General features: G+C 38.1%; 1 protein-coding gene across 6 annotated transcripts in view; it reads right to left on the bottom strand.

Moving 5' to 3' along the window:
• cfap20dc (CFAP20 domain containing) overlaps positions 1 to 21674 on the bottom strand; it is a 34496-nt gene that overhangs the window by 9993 nt on the left and 2829 nt on the right. Inside the window, exons 5-14 of one of the 6 annotated variants that reach the window (XM_036002304.1) lie at positions 19942 to 20056; positions 19667 to 19814; positions 19116 to 19262; positions 14595 to 14767; positions 14371 to 14479; positions 12443 to 12555; positions 12207 to 12342; positions 10606 to 10928; positions 4820 to 5167; positions 2514 to 2750 (exon numbers count right to left, since the gene is read on the bottom strand). In XM_036002304.1, coding sequence (XP_035858197.1) covers positions 2514 to 2750; positions 4820 to 5167; positions 10606 to 10928; positions 12207 to 12342; positions 12443 to 12555; positions 14371 to 14479; positions 14595 to 14767; positions 19116 to 19262; positions 19667 to 19814; positions 19942 to 20056 — 1849 coding nt within the window. Of the gene's footprint in view, positions 1 to 2513; positions 2766 to 4819; positions 5168 to 10604; positions 10929 to 12206; positions 12343 to 12442; positions 12573 to 14370; positions 14480 to 14594; positions 14768 to 19111; positions 19263 to 19666; positions 19815 to 19941; positions 20057 to 21674 lie in introns of those variants that run through there. The other 5 variants (XM_031287749.2, XM_031287750.2, XM_036002305.1 and 2 more) reach the window with 5 other exon arrangements.

Raw genomic sequence — 21674 nt, 5'->3', positions numbered from 1 at the left:
CACTATCCCTCCCCTTCTACATATCCATGCCTGTGCATCATCTGTTATCCTGCACGCTGGGTCAAATGATGCTACAGCAATCAGAAAAACTAAAAGAGCCCTGCTTGTCTCTGATCAGCATTGCTGTAGACTCAATAATTTCTGGCGCTGTGCCTGCCCTATGCTATGGAGACATAAACTCAGCAGAAAACCTTTGGTTCAAATATTTGTTCGTAAAACTACGCTGCAACAGCATTTGTGGGCTGTACAGACCTGTTTGGCAATGATATTCAACCAAACAGTGCTAGTGCCAGATCATTTATTTTTAACATCCATCTTCCTGCCTTATTTATCAAGGCAGTTTCCAGGTGATTGCTGGTGGATCAGCCCAGACAGCCCACTATAGTGGCTGTTTTCCTGCTTTTTCCTCCGTATATATGCTATTCCTATACACCCCCATTGTACAACTGCCCAAGCAAAATTGCAGGCCGAGCAGTATTACATTACCTAGCTTCACACCTATCATTACTCTCCCTCCTAATATTATTTCCTCTCCTAACACATCTAATATTAATAATTCTCCCTTCTTCTTTGTGCATGTGTTATTTAGTGAAGCTACACCAGACATTTGTATCCCCACAGAAACCTGGATCAATGCCAATGTTCAAATGAAGACATAAGTGTTGCTGGATATAACTCGTTTAGATGTGACAGGTAAAGTAAAGGACATGTATTGATTTATGAAAGGAGTTGTTTCACTGTACAATTACTTAACTCTTCCTCAGGACATTGGCTATGTTGCAGTGAATGTACAGGCACAAACTGGCAGAATTGTAGACAGCAGAAGAATTGTCTCCTCATCTTTATATGGAAAGCTAAATTGGATAATTATCCAGTCTAATTTTCAAAGTGCATATTCTGTCATTTAGTTTAGTAAAAACATTTGAGATTGGATTTAGTCCTTTACACTGCTCCCATCAGTAATGCATTGTATTTATTAATACAAGTTAAACATTTCATCCCATCACAACATGTATTTGATAGCTCACCTTAATGTCAAAACTAACTATTCAACAGCTTCACTGGAGTTCATTGTCAGTAGAAGAAGAAACTGTCACATTTCAAACCAGGAAGGGATGAGTATTCTATACTAAAAAGAGTTTAATATGTAATATATACAGTATATATATATATATATATATATATATATATATATATATATATATATATATATATATATATATATATATATATAAATAAATAAAGGTGTCTGAAATCTAGATTCACACAATCATGCAATCGACAAGGTGATTATTTTGTGTTCAAATGAGTAACCGAAGCATAGCATACAATTGCCTGGGGGGGAAAGTTACGTCTGGGCTGGTACAGTAGTTTCAGCAGCAGCAACAATATAAATGGCAACAGCAGGGCCACTTGAATCATAGCATCAAGAGACATGAAATGACTTGTCAGTTCTAGCAGCCCCAGACAGTGACTATTCTCTTCCTATGTCCCAAAACCATCTCTTGGTTTCATCTTTCACAGACACAAATTAGGTCATTTTTAAAGTTGTATTTGTTATAATGTCTCAACAAATAACTAGATTTGTATTTGAAAAAATAATGTTATGTCTTTCTGTATGTCTCTTATTCTCTTTTTTTTGGCAAAGCATTTTCTTAATATGCTGATGGTGGTGCTGTTGCCATAGTATTTATAACTGTAAAGTGCTGCAGCTGATTCGGTAAACATCACTTTGGGGTTTGATTAAGTCAAATGTAAATCTCATCCTGTCCTTGTGGAAAACTGTACTAACTGTATGGTCTAAAGATGCATGTTTTTAATGATGACCACATCTCTGTGTCCTCTAAAAGTAACCATGAGATGATAATCCCTGCGGTAATACTACTATTCACTGTGTTCTGCTTGAATCTCAGTGCATTAATGAATATCTGCATGTACAGAAATGTAACAGGCCTATAACGCCAGCGTCTGTAATGATTATATTCACTGGGGATCCTACAGGGGACCCAGTAGGGCCAGACAGGGCAGTGTTCTCTCTTCATAAGTGCAATGTGCTTATGCTAATGGACCATTGATCTAAATGACCTTCAGTAGTCAAGAGCAAACTATACCATCTTTGAATTCTAAAAAAAAAAACTTCTGGGGATCATTTCAAATGACCTAAATACATTTTAGTCACTGGGGGGGAACTGTGGATATTATGCCAGTGTGCTTTTAAAAGCTGTAAGAGGCCAATTAATGTGTTTCTATTTCCATAATCTTTTGTAATGCAGAAAACACGCTGAAGAAAGAGGTGCATTAGTACTTCATGGTGGCATAAGTTAGGGTCTTGAAATGGAAATTAACAAGTGAGAGGATCCACCAGGGTCAAAAAAATTATTCCAGACAGGAGATAGAGAGAGGGACAACGTACTAATGATTGTAAATAGTAGATGAGCAGCACATGAGTGTTGCTCGTTAGTGAAGAATCAACAATAAAAGATCAAGTTGTAGGAAAGGATGACAGTACAAACCATGGAGATGTGGGTCCATGTAGATGCATCATCACTGCTCATGCTGATGCTGACATTACAGTGGTGGATCTGAGATGCACTGAGGCCCGAGGCTCTACATTCATCTTCCTCCTGCTCCCTTTTAAGACTTGCCAGCATTCGAAGCTCGTCATCATCATCCCCATGCATTCGTAGACTGCTAAGCAGGTGTAAGTTGTTATCGCTGGAGTCAACAGGCTTCAGTGTGTTGTCTTCTTCCTTTAGAACGTTCACCAGTAAAAAAAGAAGAAGAAAATACTTATTTGAAAGCAAGCCCAATAACAATGCCTTGCACTTGCCACAGTCACACATACACACTTGATCCACAACAAAGTAGAGTAAATCGTAAAACAGCAGACAGTAGTCTGAGACCGAGCTCAAGGCAGTGCTGGACATAATTATTTGTTTTGACCCCCTTTTAGAGTGGCTAAGCAAGCTAAAGAGAGTGCTATGCTAACTTGATTGGTGCAAAGAGGCCTGGCATTTTCTTGGTGTTGAATTAATGGCAGTCAATAAACCACAGCTGCAGGTAGGGAAACAAACTCCTTGTCATATTTCTCTGACAACCTTTCAGTCAAAGCCTTCACTGCATGCTGCCTGCTGAAGTCGGCACAAATCAGTAGTCAAGCGCTGCACTGATGAAGGATGCTGGGACATGTCTCAGCAGTGAGTTGCGTAAATGTAGAAAGCAACAGCCAAGTGACAGATCTCCCTTCAGACCTTGAGATCGCTTCAGTTGACTATCCTCTGATCCTGGATCTTTTCAACTGGAGTAGCGGCCAACCTCAGTTTGTAGCAGACTGTAGTCTGGTCCTTCTCAGCACGGCATTACACATTTTTACTTCAAGTCCTCCATCGCTGTCCAAATCAGCAGTGATCACATATTACCATGAGCAAAGACAGCTAAACAGAATACCACCAGAGCTTGAAATGAATTGAGCCAAGCCCATTTACTGAAGACTTGAGGAGGCAATGATAGTCACTGTAAACAAACACTTTACAATGTATTTTAATCAAACTAATGTACATTCAATAAAGCTGCATTCATCAATTTTGGGCAAAGAAAAACAAAAAACATTCACTCTTTTTTATTGTGATGTGATCTCCAACAACTCCTGACAAAAATATCTCGATCTTTGGTCGAGCCTTCTAGATGCTCAACTTTTTTTGGCTAGACCGCAGCATAGCGGGGACCAGTCCTATAAACACGAAAAGTCTGTCACTGAGTGAGGAATTAAGTTACACACATCATTTAGTTCAGTTCCTTAGCATGCTTGCTTTTCGTTGTTGTCAATAAAACCTCCGGCCCCAATTCCATTTCTTCACATTGTAGCAACCAACAGAAGGAAAACGTCAAGGAAGTGAAAGGACAGTTAACGAGAGAGAGAGAGAGAGAGAGAGAGAGAGAGAGAGAGAGAGAGAGAGAGTTGCTTCCCAACTGCTGGCATGTTCATAATTGTCATGGGATGCAACCTAGGTCTGTTTTCCAAAGTAACGCAACCATTGTGAATTGGCATGTGACTGAAATATGACAATAACACTTTAGATCGACAAATTCAAATTCAACGACAAATTGTTGAAAATAGCATTGATTATATAGTTGAATTCATTAAATTAAAGCAGCCCTTAATTATTTGTCTCAAACTAAGCTTAACCATGTCATGTAATATGCCATTTCAAGTAGCTAATCACAAGACAAGGCCGAGCTAGAGTGGTCAGGGAACTGGAATAAGGAGGGGAACACTGATTGGGTGACAAGACAACGGCAACAAGGACTGACAACACAAAGGCAGGCTGAAGAGGCGAGACACAGCACAGGTGTACAAGGGAAGACATGCTGGGCAGGGCTCCAAGGACACATAAGGTACACATAGTGCAAGCACAGAAAATTTATGAATAAAACAAGGAACATGAAACAAAAAACCCCAAAACACTAAATCCTCTAGAAACTAAGAGTAAATTAAACTAAATAAATACTGTCACACAGTCTAATACACAGGATATTACCTACAAAAAGTCCAAAGGCCTCTGCCCACAAAGCAGCACCATGACAGATTAGATCTTTTCACGAGGACATAAAACTTACAGACATCAGTAATTCAAAGTCCTTGTGACATAAACATATTTGTCTAAAACATTAATTCTTCTCAATTCTAAGAAGTGTGCTTGCTCTTTTCATGTTTATGTACTGTAAATCTATATGCTTGTCTCTCTATCATGCAAAACATAGAGCCATAGCAGTCTGTATGAGGCCTATTGTTTGTTAAAATTGTAGATAGAAGCAGTACCTTGTGCTGTGTGGAGTAGTCCAATTTGACTTCTTGCAGGAGTCTCCTTGAAAGCGATACACTGCTGTTCTCATCCACAACGTGGTTCACAACCTCTGATCCACATGGGCCACACTTGTGTTCCTGTCTGCTGGGTGTCGCGCTGGGTGAGAGGCAGCGTGTGGGGGCGATCCCAGCTGGTTCAGCTCTCCCACTGGTTGGAGACTGCATACCGGTAGTAGCTGGACTGAGCTCCTTTGGTGTTGTTTTGTCCATGTTATTAGATTCAAGATGGACTTCAAGTTGCCCATCCAAGGTTGGACTGGGAGATCTGGGAGTGGCTGGGTTGAACGTGGTGTAGCTCTTATCCTGAAATGTTGATTTAAAATTATTGTAAAAAAACACTGTTAAAAGGATGGTTAATCATGGCAAAGAGTATACGGTAGACGGTTTCTAATGTTACCTGAACACGATTGATGTGTGCTTTATAAAACACGGGAGTGAGATGGCAAACAGTCATTGGGATTGACCAGGTGTTGGTGGCTTAGCTTTAAATTAACCTCACATTTAAAAAGGGTAATGGCATTCTTTTTAAGTCTGCTAATCCTTCTTACCTTCAGATCCAAAGTTAACACACAGTGATGTAGTTCACAATGTGGCACCTACCAATCAGGTTACATATCAAAAACGTCCATGGAAACTTTAAAAAAAAGAAATCTTGCAGCAAAAAAACACTTCTGTCACCGACAACACAAGTAAACCAAATGGCCATTCTTAGAACCCCACATTCATGTAAGTGTAGTACTGTAGATGCATGTACATAAACACAGACTGGCGACACATGAACTTAGCCATACTGAAGAAAATATGATTGTTTTGGACCAAACTGAGCATATGTGTGGACAGAGCATGGTGATGCTGGAGAAAAAATTCTGGGGACATTTTGAAACATTGTCTTTGCAGTAAAACTGGGTCACAGCTGGAATCCATTTTAACTATCGAATCAAAGCTGACTTTAGCTGCTGTTGTCCACGAAGGAGAAAGCTGCAAAATTTTCAGAGCCAATATTTAAGACTACAGGGGTTAATGTTTCATATTTTAAACATATATTTTGGATGCAGTGTTCCTTTAATGGCATTATTCAATCTGCACCATCTCGACAGTTTAACACCGACGTTGACAAGACCAATAATTGATTACTTGATTTAATATCTTAGTTTAACTATATATATATATATATATTACATTTGCAATATATTTTGATTAACCCCGTTTTCAAAAGAGAAATCCAAATATTAAACACAAGCTGCTGTAATATCTTCCCAATTTTCACACCAGCCTTTGTTATTCTCCATAAAACACAAGAGGATCACAACTGCGGAATATACTTACAGCCAGATTGCCAGCACACTTACACTTTTTAAAGTCATAATATAGATATTGTTTCTCATAAATTAAACAGTTTGAAGCTTCGCTCGCACTTTCCATCTCTTTATTTCTTTCTTCTGCTGTTTCTCTTCGAGGCGTTTTCTTTCATCTCTGAGCTCTGTTTTTGGGGTGAATGGCTACCATAAGCCCCTTGAGGTTTTTTTAATCTCACCTCCTCCATATGTTATTTGTTTTCTCTTTTCTTTCAATGCCTTATCATTTTCATAAGTCCAAGTGAATAAACAATGAACTACATGTATTATTGAAATAACGTATATGGGTGTGGCTGTGAGCAGGTGGGTTTGCAGTATGTGTGTATAAGTGTGTGCTAGCCTGTGTGTTAAGGGCATGTAGCAATGTGCTCTTTAGCTAGCATTTGACTATACGTGTCATGAAAGCAGATGCTATACTACTGCATACTCCATTCTTTCAGTTATTATTGCTTTGTTTTGTTTTAATATTTCTCTATGTTTAAGAACCAACGTTAGCTCAAAAGAATTGCATGAAACTGATGCAACACCTTGAAAGATAATATTGCTCCAAGTTGAGAAATGAGAAACCTGCCATAAATGAGTCAAAATCAAAATCAGGCCAACTTGTGTCAGATGGCTAACCACAGTCTGATTTATTACTATAGCCCGGTTGGAAGAATATGGTGGCTTAGCAAGCTAAAGCTTCTAGCAATGCAAAGCTGCGGCGATATGTTAAAACTGTCTCACAACCTGTGTTGAATGTCTTGCACTTTACACTGTACATCTACTTAAGCAACGCTAGCATCCATGGCTTTCCAAATATGTTGCATGTCTCAATTACTACTACTGCTAATGACAGTGTGGGGCTCAAAAGAATGGTCAGTTGGTCTGTTTAAGCCCCTTAGTCAAACTGAGTGTAAGAAACAGCACAGTCACTAGGGGATTGGACTCTTGGGCCTCCAACATGGTTACAATGCCTTTTTTGCATGCACAAGACCATTTGATGTACACAACCTTTTTTTTGAAAGTCAACATTAACACAGATTAATGTGTTTTCTTTCACATATCTTCAGTCAATGACTTCCTGCTTTCTTTGCTCAGCTTACATTCTTTTGCTGATGCATTTATGAAGGACATAGAAGACTACAACCCTAACACTTGTATTACTACTTTAGCAATACACAAGCATGGTCTACAAACAGCACAAGCCTTTTGCTGTGCCACTTAAGTAAACTACAGTGACTGAAAAACTGAGATTAGCTGATGCTAGTTAGCTTTTACAAACTTCTCAAGAATATTGCAGTGCATGAAACTAAGATCCAATGATTAGAAGTGAATGTAGAGGTGAATGGACTGTGTGGAAGTCATACCACTTTACCATGGGCAACAAGAGAATGCTAACACACGGCTAACTAACACCAACGTGACTATTTAGAAACAGGTGGGCTGTCTGTAAGAGTAACAATGTTCATCATCTCAAATCTATTGTACTTCATGTGTCAACATTCTGCTCCCTCTGTCAAGGACAAGAGACAAGAGCAATCAAAACGACAAGAAATAACACAACACACCAGAAACCCTGAAGGAGAGACAACTTAGTCCCCCGCCTGAAGAGAATTTAAAACATGAGGGATGTCAGAATCAAGAGAGAGAGTCTCCACCCCACATGCCAATTGTGTTCCAGTTGCACCATTTATACAGTATAATCTGGATGCTATTATTTTAACTGAAACCTGGTTATATAATAGTAGAATACAGTAGAGTAAAATAGTAGTAGTACACCAGTTCTCATTGAGTCCGCCCCTCCAAACTTCCAAAATTCTATCAATGTTTCTCGACCTGACAGGAAAGGTGGTGTTGCAGCTATATTTAAAGACTAATTTCAATGCAAGCAGTTATCATGTGGTGATTGTGTCTCCTTATTTGCACTGTGTTGAAAGGTGCACCAAAAATCCTGTTGTTAATCATTTTAATAACCAAGTTTTGTTGGATTGATGGATTTCATTAATAACTTCACTGAGCTGTGAACTTTTTCACATCCCCTCATCAATATTTTTGCTATGAGACCTACTCATAGGAAAATCAGCTCCCTAGTGCTACTAGAGGTCAAAAACTCCACAGAGAACCTTTAATGAACTTTCTTAGTTGATGTTTGTCAGTTTTGCCCTATGGGAAGATGTTATAATAACTCTAGGTATCTGACAATATGTATCCACCACATCTGGTTATCTAGTTGTGGTTATCCAATATATGATCTTTGTGGATACCTGACAAAATAGTCACTGTGTCCTTTTAGAAAAACTGTGTTTTCTTTGGATATTGCAAACAAGTGTGGCTCTCGTTTTCCCCTCTGAAGAACTTCCAAAATGACCATCTCACAGAAACGTTGTAAGTGGGAGGCCAGAAAACATAAAACTGCCCTTCTTTCTGCTGGTAGTTTCAAAATAGAGTGCATTGCACTGGACCCAATTGCTTACTCTGCTTTCCCATAATGAAATTACATGCTTCTTTCTTCACCCTCTAGCCATAGTTCAAGTGATGGAAGCTAAATTTAATGTGTTAATTTGGAAAAGTGCTACCTTAAACACCCACATCAGACACACGTTTAGTGTTATTTGATTGAGAACTGTTGGAATGAAATATTTGTGTGCATTCATTTTTTTTCAACCTCAGCGGGTTGATATCAGTTAATTTCCCAGAATGCAGATGGATATTCCCTAAAAAGTTGCATTGGTGTTTTTTTTTTTACACGCATAGGTGGACAGAGAAAATAACTAACTCTATAGGCTCTACATAGATAAAGGCATGGCAACAACAAGTGAATTGTCCTAGTTACAGTAAGACAGCAGAGTACAGAAGTTCATTTGGAAAAAAATGAGAAAGTAAGAGAGAAAGAAAATATGCTGTACAATGCACACAATATTCTGCTAATCAAAGCCCAGACAATACTTTTCTATGGTTGGTGGGTTGGTGGTTACTTGTAGAAGTGTTTTGATAGTTCGTTATTAGGGCAGTGTTTGAAAAGGCTACGTGATCATTTGGCTTTTAACAAGGCAACCTGTCTCACAATCTGTGTGTGTGTGTGTGTGTGTGTGTGTGTGTGTGTGTGTGTGTGTGTGTCGTACGATTTCTCCCTACCTTGCCAAAAGCAGGTACTTCTTTTTTTGGGAAGTAGTACCAGGAGACACTGCTGATAATACGCTAATAATAAGCTATTTTTGGCTTGTAAGCTATGTAAAATGGCAGCCAAGGAAAATGAAAAGGTTGTGCATGTTCAGCAGAGGTGAAAAAAACATTCTTTAAAGAAAAAAGTAATGCAAAATCTAAAGACACATCACAACTCAAACTGCAGGTATAGTACCTGCAGTTTACAAAGGTCACCTGAAAAGAGAACACATAACCTGTTTTACACTTACACCTGTTTTTCCTCTATGCACATCTGCACATGCACAGAATGTCAGTGAATAACAGTGAGTCTTGAGAAAAGCCCTGAGTTAATGATACTAAAGCCTGACATTTACTATTAATGTTTTAGAGAGGATTTTCTCCTCTCGACTCCATTACAAATACCTTGGAAATATGCTGACACAGTTGCATGTTGTCTATGTTTGGTACCTTATCAGTAATGCTGCAGTCTCTGGATGTTATCAACAAAAACAATTAAAAATGCAGCATCAAAAATCAGATTTGACAAATGCATGCAACAGACATTTACAGTATCTGTTTTTTTAGGTTATTGTGTTTTAGGGTGGATTTTGTCTTTAACGTGGTGCATAGAATACATTACTTTAATAGCATTTTTTTTTAAATTAAAACTAAACTAATCAGCTGCGCAACACAATGAGGTTCTTAAGTCTGAAATATCAAACTTGCTATAATGTTTTAAATAAGTAAGAGCAATTAGCATTCCTTTGAAGTTAGTCATCTGTATACTCAGTTCAACCCTTTAATTTCCCTGCTCAGCATAAAGAAAACTACTGTTCTTTATTATAACTTCAGAACTATTAATACATTATCTGATGATAAATAACCCCACTGACCTTTAAAGTTATTCTGAATCTGCAGTAAACGACAACTAATAAAAAAAACAACTGAATCAAATCAAACTTTGGACATACTATGGGATAGCATAATACACTGAATCTTTGCTACAACATTGAGATTAAATTAGAGCACACAAATCAGAATACATCCCTAAAATGGACAAATCATATTTTAGAAATCTGGTGTTTGTCCATACTGTTAGTGTATGTGTAACACAAGTTTGTTTATTTATTTAAGGCAGATGGTCATTAGTGTCAGGGGAATATATATCTTTTGTCATAGCAAAATACCGTAAGATGCACTTCAAATGTGTGTGCATTTAAAGTACAGTGTGCATGTGTCTCTCCCCGAAAGCAGACATACCTCATCACTTTCACTGCCGATAAAGTCATCCTCAGGCTGGGCCTCATACCGCCTCCCACTTTTGTTCTGAACCTGATCATCTCCCATCTCCATCTTCTCCTGGTCACCCTGGCCTTGTCCTCGTTTGGGTAAGTGTGGCTGGGAAGAGAAAGTGAATACCTCCTCTTGCAGAGTAAGCTGGGGCTCTGACCCTTCATTATTCTCCCAGCTGCTCCAGACCTGCAGGTCACAAGACAAACCTGGACAGATCGAGCAGGAGAGAGACTCTGCTGGTGTGGGAGCAGCTCCTGAACTTTCCTTGGCAGAAGCGCATCTACACTCATCTAAATAATAGATTATAGAAGAAAATCCAAAACAAGACAGCAGGGGTTAAAACAGTGAGCAATACATCCTTTTCTAATTTGTTCATCATTTGACTAATGCCATTCTAATTTCATTTGATTATATGCACATAATCATTCATAATAACAATATGCAAAATTGTAATGAATTCCATTGCTTGACAAAAGAGAACATTCATTTCTTCCGTACTGACATTTTTGTAGGTTTTGTTAATAGCCCTGCTATGTTAATACCTTAATGAGAATATAACAATATAAACAACATAATCAGTAGTGAGAACAGAAGTTTACTGCAAAGTTGTCACTAATGAAATGACAGCTCTGTCCAAACATCCTTAAAAATAACATATTTTCCAAGCAAATATTGCTTCCATTCTGTTTTAATCTTTTCCACTTTTGTTAAAGTAGAAACAGAAAATCTTACAGTGATGTTACAATATCTGACACTATGTTCCTGAATATATGGGTACAATCTTTTAAAACCTTAAATTAAAAGATGGATCCATTCATGTCCATCCTTAAACTCCAAGATAGGCCTGAGATCAAAGAAAGAGACACCTCTATCTGAATGAGTGAGCACATTTGAACCTCTCCACAGTATAATCACTTTCTCTAATTGTCCACTGTGTGGCAAACCCTGGGCTCGGGAGACGTCCCTCTGACTTTTATTTAATGTGCCACGTTACCATTAATGAACCAACTACGTTCCGTCTGTGGGCAGAGCTGCAGCAAAGGTGCGTATTGCTGTGGAGAAATCCATAAATGAGCTTTCAGAGCATGTGCACTTGTTTTGCGAGGACAATGCTGGTGTAGGTGTGAGTGTGTGTGTGTGTGTGTGTGTGTGTGTGTGTGTGTGTGTGTGTGTGTGAGATTTCTTGGGCTGGAGTAGGTACTCCTACAAAAATCCTGCAAATGGCCTTGACGTTGGCTATGCAAAATTAAAAAAGGGGAACAAAAGTGATGGTGTATGCAGCATAAAATGAGGCTCATTAAAATTCATGCAATATTTTTAAGTGATTTAATTTATAAATGAAGAGTAGAAGTAGGTATTTTTCTCAAGTATAAGGAGCTACTTGGTAAAATCAGAACATGCAAAGTAGACACCAATATCACCCAATATGCATATTATTCTCTTTTGTGCCATCCCTCGCAGTCTTTTTAGACATTTTTAACCATCACTGTCTGAAAGTGTACGTCTTCTTCTGCTGCTGCTTCCTCCTGTCATGCTCCCTCTCTATTCACAGCAGATGTGAGCCTCACCTGCTGTTTGGTGCTTTGTCTTTTCTGTTATGGTCAGATGTTGTTGCTTGCTCTCTTGCCTACTGGGTGGGGGCGTGCACTTCTCCCTGGTTTTACTTCTCTTTCTGTGGCCAGGTACAGCATCTGGAGAGGCTGTTAACCAGAATAAAACATCTTACTAAACCATGGTACATTCACCAAATCGTACTGTGTATTGCAACGTACACAGAGAATATAACATGCAGTGCTCACAGCTTACCTGAAGATGCTAGCCTCTCCCTTCCAGCACTGTAGACCCGTAGCTTCTTAGATCCCGGCTTGTCAAACACTCTGTCTTTTGGGGGATGGGGCTGTAAACTGCATGGTGTTCCTACAGTACATGCAGTACTTTCAAAATTAAAAAAGCTTTATAACACAAAACAGTCAACCAACAATGCTATTATAGCTTGCCAGCAGCATATCTGTGAACTGATAATGCACTATGAAAATCCCTAGTAATGAAGGAATTTCAGTAACTGAGCTTCTTACATTCATTCAGTGCTGGGAGAATACATCCAGCTACATTATATTCAGCTGAATTAAGGAATTTTAATCATCGGTTTTTGCATTCAGTCATGCTCAAAGGATGGCATATTACCAACTGTAAAAGCTGTTATTAGGTGCTTGGGAGAGCATACTCTGTCAGAGCTGGGCTCTTGTTTTGTTGGTTCCCATGTAATATGTTTAACTATGCACAAGAATAATAGGGTGCATCATTCTTAAGGCTCTAATGAGAGGAATACAGTGTGCACTTTTACAGCATGCAGTACACTTAAGTCATGCAGCTATAAGCCTGATCTGCATTGGTGCACAACACATGCCAGAAAATAAAAGAAGCAGAGTTATTTTCATCTATAAAGATTATCATTCAACCAGGGCACAAGATATTTGGAGGTACTGAGTCAAAACCAACTAGACTCACTAGCAAGTCTTCTGGTTGCTCATTCTCTAAATAAAGTGGCAAAGTCAGTGTCACTACATTTTCTTCTATTTACATATCATGTATGTTTAGTAAATAACATATTAATTTCCATGTCACCTAATCAGTTAATGAAATTGACACTGAACAGGAGCAAGGTGAAACAACTTCACAAACCCAACAACACTACTGTTTTCTTTGTTGGAAAATGAGAAAAATTGTTTTTCACGCTCTGTACTTAAAACAATATTTGGTAGCATTATGAACTCTCCTTAATAATCAATAATTATGATTGCTGAGCACTTGTGCAAAATGTGAGCATAGAAAATAGGTATTGCTCTTTCCAAATAACATTTTTTAGCTACAGGACTCAACTGTAATTCTCTGGAAACTTTTCCAAAAATATTTCTGTCCTGGTTTCAGCTTTTTTTTGGTTCATTTTCACATCTTCTGCTCCTTATTCCTGCCTATCAGTCACTTAGTATATATATATATATATATATATATATATATATATATATATATATATATATACACACACACACACACACACACACACACACTGGTCCACCAACTCACTCTCTTTGCCAAATTGTCATACATGTACCTTATATATGCCTCCCTGCCAGCTCCTTGTCTGGCTCCATTTGCCTTAACTGATTGCTTACCAATTATTGACTGCATTTTTAAAAAAAGACCAAGTAATCTGCCTTTTAAGATAACTGTTCTACCTCTGCATCCTACTTCTGGGTCAACATTACAACGTAGACTATAAATAACAATTTCTTTCTTTCTTTCTTTCTTTCTTTCTTTCTTCGTTCCCATTATCTGCTTCCCTGTTGGCTGCTTCTTATTGGGGTACAGAGAGAGTAGCAGCTTCCATATTTGGCCAGATAACCAGAGGATGGTTAGCATGGCAAGCCCATGCACCACAAACAATAATTTGGATCCAGATATGTACAGTACCTTGTACCAAAACACTGTTTACAGCCAGCTTTGGTTAAATTTTTCTACGCAGCCTTTCATCATTGAATTTAAAGTCCTCATCATACTGTTCATGTAAGTAAGTTAGTATACAAAGACACAAACAAATAAAGAATGAAAAGACTGATGAAAAGTGATTTGGTGAAATAATAGCTGATTGTGGCATGTTTAGGTGTCGGAAGCATGCAGACAAGATAAAAAAAAACAAAAAAAACACTATGAACTCTTATTATTCAAATCTACCCTCAAGAAGAATGTGGGAAGGTTCTCCGTGTGATAAATTCTCACTCAGCTTGGCAATGCTCTCACTTTCTGCAGTCATTTTCTGGTTCATTCTACTGGACGGAGATCCCTGCAGGGAACAGCAAAAGAAGAAAAACAAGTTCAAAGACAACATGTTTTATTTTGTACTCATGGTAATGTACAGTATATAGGGATATATGTTATTATGGAATTCATGAGGTTACCGTATTAGAGATAAAGAGTACACTTCCTTCCATTCCGTCTGAGGCTGCACTGCTTCTTCTTCCAGTTTGAGGGGGTGGCCCTGAAACCCTGAAGACTGAGGCTGTGTGTAAGACACCCTGTGGCCTAGATCGTCGATAACTGGTTGATCTGGCAGTGGTAGACTGATCAGGAACTGCAAAGAAATTCCCCTTATAAATTGACTATTATAGATCTTTGTTGTTTGGATAAGAGTTTAATTTATTACATTTCTTATGCTCATACATTATCTAAATAGAGACTATAGTTACTAAATCCTTGCACCTCAACTACCTGGCATTTTTAAAGCATTTTCATGTTAATGATGAATTAGCCACTGCAACTTCCCAAGGTTAGGCGTCAGAAAGTCACATGTTTTATATAAAATGTTTTTTTTTAAATGCAATGCTGGCTTAAAGCCAGTTCAGTGTAAAGGCCTCAGAACAGTATTTTTTAAATCAGTGAGAAGCCGCTAGCCACAAAGCCCTTTCAAAGTTACTTTTTGGCTGGACCGTTGGACCAGCCTCAAAACTCTGTCCCTCTGTCATTGAGTGAGGAAGTTCCACCATTAGTCGGAATGAGTGTGATGGTATTTCCCCAATGGCCATTGCCCTTTGAACCTGCATTGGCGCAACACTGGCTTTTACCTCTGCTATCGCCCATCAATCAGCTGATTAACTTCTTCAATACACGGTGGATGTTGTTGTTGTTGTTGTTGTTGCTGCCACCCATTTCATCCATTTAAATACACAAGCTTAGCAGCACGTGCAGAGTAGGCTACATGCAGATGAATGGCACACCACCATGTTTGTTTGTGTGCGTGTGCATGTGTGTCTGTCTGTCTGCTCATCTCTGTCACCTGTTCAGACACAAATGAATGTGTGGAACAAGTAGGCCTATGTAATTTAGAAGAAAAATAATCACAAACAGCAGTGACACAAGGCTATAAATAAAGTGGATGGGCAGGTTTTGATATTTCATCATGGAAAAATCGGCTGAATTGAAACTAGGAGAACAGCATATCGTTTATAATAGATTATCAGTTTGTTTTCTTGCAAGATTCGGTCACACCTTACGGGAAAAAATACGATCGCTGCAATAGCACAATTGCTTATTGTGTTTCGGTACCCATCCCTAAATAAAATAATTTATCAATCAGCACTACTGCAGATGAACATTTAATATCTATATTCACATTATAGACACCACCGCTGACTATCCCTGTAACAATTTGGCCACAATTAAGCATATTGGTTCAGCCATATACGTTGTTCTGACTAGGGGTGGGAATCACCAGAGGCCCCACAATACGATATTATCACGATACTTACGACACGTACATCCTCAGCCATTAGAGTCAGGTCTCAGACATCAGATGAAAAGCTGTCAGGTGTCAGGTAAAACAGAGTCAGACCTCAGGGAAAACGGTCTCAGATAAAACAGCTTAATTCAAGGTTATGCTCTGAGGCTGTTTTGTCTGAGGCCGTATGGTTTCAGCATGTTTATTTTTGACAGTTGACATTAACAATAACCGCCAGGGGGCCAAAAAAAACATGGCATCACATTAATTAAAAGATGTTGTGGAGAGCACATACTAATATTCAGCGTTTTGATTGCTTTCTTATTTTTAAATATACATTGTTCGTATTGTTTGGTTTCACTTTCAAACACAATGAAAAATGGTTTCTGATTAGTGTGCTTACATTCATGAATATGCCATTTGGCTAATAGAATAATAAGGTTGATAATATAATACTGGATTGTTTGAGCAGAAATGTGAAACTATAATAAAAAAAAGAAAATATAAGAAAATATATATTCAAAACTTTGGGTCAATAAGTGATCAAAGTATATGTCTTTTCACAAATTGTTTGAGTAACAACAAAATAAATGTAAAAATGTGTCTTCAGGGTACATAGCACAAAACGAGCAACTGACATCCACATCTTTTTTTAACATTTGCAAAAATACTTAAGAGGGATAGTATCAATACATACTCCTAAAAGACTCCTCTTTCACTTTGTTAGTAATCAAACATTTTGCAGGTAAAATCCAGTATTATATTATCAACCTTATTATTCTATTAGCTAAATGGCATATTAATAAGATTAAGATTAATGTATTTGTCATAGTTCCATGTGTATTTACATACATAAAGGAAATGAAAAGCCTGTTCTCCACCAGCCACTTGCAGTGCAACAGGGAAAGACAACAATCATACAGACATACGTAAGAATGTATACATAGACTAAAATATATAAAACCAGATAAAAACACATTTAAAAACAGAAGAGTTGACGGTACAGTGTGTTAAAGTGCTAGTATGTAGTTAGAAAATGTAAGTACTCCATTATTCATTGTGTTTGAAAATGAAACAAAACGATAAGAACTATTTTTATACTCTAAAAATAAAAAAAGCAATCAAAACGCTGAATAAATTTGATCTCTATAACATATTTTAACCCTTTGAACTCTGCAATAGAAATGGTTCGCCATACATTGGTATTTTTGCTTATCGTGATGTCATTTCTAGGAGTATCTTCAAATGCTTCATATCCCTAAAATAAGTAGAACCTAAGCTAAAAGCGTATGCTAGTCAGTAAATTATAATAATTAATAAAAGTATTACAATTGTATCATAAAGAAAAAAATCTGACATGTTTTCATCAAATGTTACTAAATAAACACACAAAACATTCCTTAATACTCCATAAGTTATTTATGTTGACATATAGGCCCTTTTCCTTTTTGCCAGACGCCTGAGACCCGAGGCCATTTTTCGCGAGTTCTGACGCTGTTTTTTTAAAGATTATTTTTTTGGGCTTTTCCGCCTTTAATTGATAGGACAGCTATGTGAGAAAAGAGGGGGAAGACATGCAGGAAATCGTCACAGGTCGGACTCAAAACCTGGACCTCTGCGTCGAGGCACAAACCTCGAAGTATATGTGCGCCTGCTCTACCTACTGAGCCAAGCCGGCCACGAGGTCTGACGCTGTTTTACCTGACACCTGACGCCTTTTCATCTGATGTCTGAGACCTGACTCTGATGGCTGAGGATGTCCTAAAATGTACACCGTAGTCATGATACATGATGACTTGGTGTCCATGTATCGATACAGTATTGCCACGGAAAATATTGCAATACTATGTTATATCGATTTTTTCCCCCACCCCTAGTTTTGACCTAGTCTTATTTAAATTAGAGCCTACTGATTACAACATGCAGTTTCCAACTATATATTAGACTCTACTGCTGAACTGATTAATTTGGTGTTTTTCTTTAATCTATCAATCTGCTCCATATCATCATGTAAAAATAAAAGGCTGCGGAGAAAGTCGTGAAAGGGCCCCGAACTGACCCTGCTGTATCTGTGCTAGGGCTCATTAGGACCACCTCTGCTGATGATAACAGAAAAACACACTTTCTGTCAGATCCTCATCACAGCAGAGAGCAGACACTTTAATTCCACAAAACACAGAGAATCGTCAAGATGATACAAACAGAGCTGAGTTGGATGTATTGAGAGTGAAGAAAAAGAAGTCACACTCCTTTGATGCAGGAGATTCAACACTCAGAAAATGACCCAGGTATAGGAGTGAGTACATTTCAGTGCACTTCAAATCTGCAGATGCCAATAAAAGAATGTGATAACAATACGGAATAAAATGAAATATATGATAGCTGAGTGGTGATTTTGATCTGTGAAAATTCACTGACCTTGAAACAGAATGTCTTTTGGTCTATAATGTCATCACACTTTGTTTGCTGCTGCATGATAAAAAACTGCTGTAGCTTACTTTTAACAATTTCTGACAGATACTGGGTACTGAAGCAACAACATTCATCAAGCAACTTCATCACAGTTAAATTGGATGCCTACTTTAATAGCAATCGTTTTAAATATGATTAGGAATGTTATGCTAATAATGCAGATGATAATTATGAAAAGGTATTCCTTGTGTGTGGTTACTTCTCTCTTCTATGGGCATTACCGGTTGACTCAACATGACTTAGACAGCTGTCAGAACAAATAAATAAGCGCTGATAAAAAAGGCCACAGAGGCGGTGGAACTGGATTACTGGTGCATGTCTTTGTATATGAGGACATAATTGCAGCTCTCTGAGTACAGGTGAGGTGCAAAAGAACACAATAATGAGGACCACAGGAATTCCATGCAAGAAAAACAAATCTATTATCATCAGAGTCTCTTTGTGGGAAAACAACTGCTCTATGTGCAACAATTGCACCATGATGGTTCTCTATGTATATTAACCATTTCACTGGTAGATTATGGCTAAAATACTGTAAATAAATGTAGTTAAGTAAAAAGTGCAATATTTGCCTCTAAAATGTAGTGGAGTAGAAGTATAAAGTACCACAAAATGAAAATGCTCAAGTACAAGTACCTCAAAATTGCATTTAAGTATAGTGCTTAAGTAAATGTATTTATCTTCACCACTGTTTATTGATCAATTCATACTCCTGTGATTTGCTCTTACCTACCACAGTCAGAGCTCAACAGTCCAGCCCTCGTATCTGCCTTCCGCAAATTCTCCATGTTCAACACCTGAGTGACATGGTTTACGTCTGCTGGGAAATGGCAACTGCGAGGGATCAAGTCCATGAGACCAGCTCCACGGAGAAACATATCTAGATTTTAAAAAATTGAACTATTTCAGATTTAGCCTAATCATAGAATAAACCAAAACACATCATCATGACATATCATCACACAAGGGTGATTGTAACACTTTGATCAACAGAAAAATACAAATGACAAGCTGTCTTTACTGGCAAGTAGTGGTGTGCAGTGAGCAGCCAGTTGTTGGCTCTGCTGAGCCATTTCAGAGTTCAACAAAAAACACCACTGATCTCTCAGACAAGTGTTCCTCTCTCCACACACATACACACAGACTTTCATCTAAACTCAGAACAAATCTACTCAACGTGAAGACTGACTTACTCCAGTGCTTAGCTAGTATCTCTTAAATAACCACTCATGGAGAGGACTTTAAGGTAAGTTGATAAAACTCTGTTGTGACAATAATCATTACCATCATCTAACATTCCTGTAGGCTCTGTTTTCATGGTGAAGATTCTGCGGACTTTACAGGTGGCAAACAAAGTGATGCCATCCAGCGTCAAGAACCCCTTGAACAGTTCACCGGTGAATGACACAAGGTCGATGCACAAAGTAGACCACTGCGGCAACAGAAACAATATGATAATAATCACTTAAATATGCAACTCAATACCTACCTTAAGATATGAATACCAACGATACTAAAAAAATACTAAGAATATGTCAAGGATGAGTTAGTATACTCACAATACTGCGTTTCAATCCTACAAAAGGTATCTTTGCATGCAAAAGTGTGGCAGACAACTCTTTATGTACTGTTGATAAGTGAAGTCTTCTTTTCAGGTGCTCTAAATCAGTTGTCCTGTGAATAACAGACACCAGAACAGAAATTATCACCAGCATCAACAGCGTCATTAAGAAGACCTAGTCTGAGAGAGCCACAAGCATTATCGGTATCTAAGGTAAGCTCTTAAAGGTGTTTTCACTTTAATCTAGTGATGTGAAATCAGCTGTCATGACACACTTGAATGGAAGAACAGCACAGCAAGCAATATTTCCACAAAAAAAAAGTAGTTAGGTAACTTTATAGTGAGAAATTATTTTAACTTTTGACAGTGTGTCCTCCTAGTTTTGTTTTTCTATATGGCTCCCATGACATAACAGAAATGTAACAAGAGCATCTATACTGTACCGCAGCCTGAGTCTGTAATACATTGAATTTCCCATGAAGTGAATTCACACATGAAGCGTTTTGAGCACAATAAAAGACTTTAGGGCTATACTCGATATTCAGAACATACATTATACACTGTAATGTAGCAGTAAACAATTATTTGCTATGGAAAAATATGGTGGAGTAATGGTGTATGAGAAAAAAGTCACACTCCTGTGTATGTTGTAATCTGAACTGCTCTATTATTTCTTTTGATAGCCGATCTGGTTGCACGTGCATGTGAGTGCCTTTTGCATCAGTGTCTGATGGTTAGGGCTGTGGGAAAGCATCGGTATTTGACGAGTTGGGTAACAGTCTGTTAGAGCCGTGTGGAGGCAATGCCAGACCACTTATCTTCTGAATATCGAGTACAGCCCCTTTAAATATAGACTTATGTGGAGTCTTGATTGCACAAACTGTGTTTTATTGATCATAAGAAAATTGGTAACTCACAGAGTGGAATTTTTCTTCAATCAATAAACATTTTTCAGGTGCTCAAGGGGTTCTCATACTAGATGTTAACAAGCTGGTTTTAATGTTTTTTTCAGTAGTCTAAGGGAAATTGATTCAATGATTACTTTCTATATTTCACGGTACATTAGAATATTAACTATTCTCGGTAACACTTTATTTGAAGGGGTGTCCATAAGACTAACATGACCCCGTTATAACCATGACATGATACATGTCATGAACATGGAGTCTTTATGACTGTTGTCATTACGTGTCATTAGGTAAATTACAACACTTTTAATGCAAAGTTAGCATTGTTTGAGATGTTTGTGTTAAGACAACTTGACATTGACCAAGACAACAATCTCTGTGTTATGACATTTGACATTATGCAAGACAATATAACCTGTCAATGTCTTTGTTATGACAACTTGACATTAAAGGTGCAGTAGGTAAGACTTATAAAACTTAATATATATATATATAATATATAATAACTTTCTGTCATATTTGCTGAAACTGACCCTATGTTCGAGTAGGACTACATGAAGCAGGTCATTTAAAAAAAAATCCAGCTCCTCTGGCACCACCTACAGCCTGTAGTGTGATTTGCAAAAATCCAGCGCTCCCTGTTCAGATGCACCAATCAGGGCCAAGGGGGGGGGGGTGTCAAACTGCGTGTCAATCACTGCTCATGCACACGCATTCATTCTCCCTTGTGGGGGGAGGGGCTTAGGAGACCGTTTGGGCTTTAGCGGAAAGGGGGGAGGGACTGAGAAGTTGTCGATGTTCAAATTTTGGCTAAGTCCTGGAT

Source organism: Sander lucioperca, chromosome 6, assembly GCF_008315115.2.
Source record: "Sander lucioperca isolate FBNREF2018 chromosome 6, SLUC_FBN_1.2, whole genome shotgun sequence".
Lineage (NCBI taxonomy): Eukaryota > Metazoa > Chordata > Actinopteri > Perciformes > Percidae > Sander > Sander lucioperca.
Note: the sequence above shows the minus strand (reverse complement) of the source record. Positions and strands in the feature narration are given on the sequence as shown.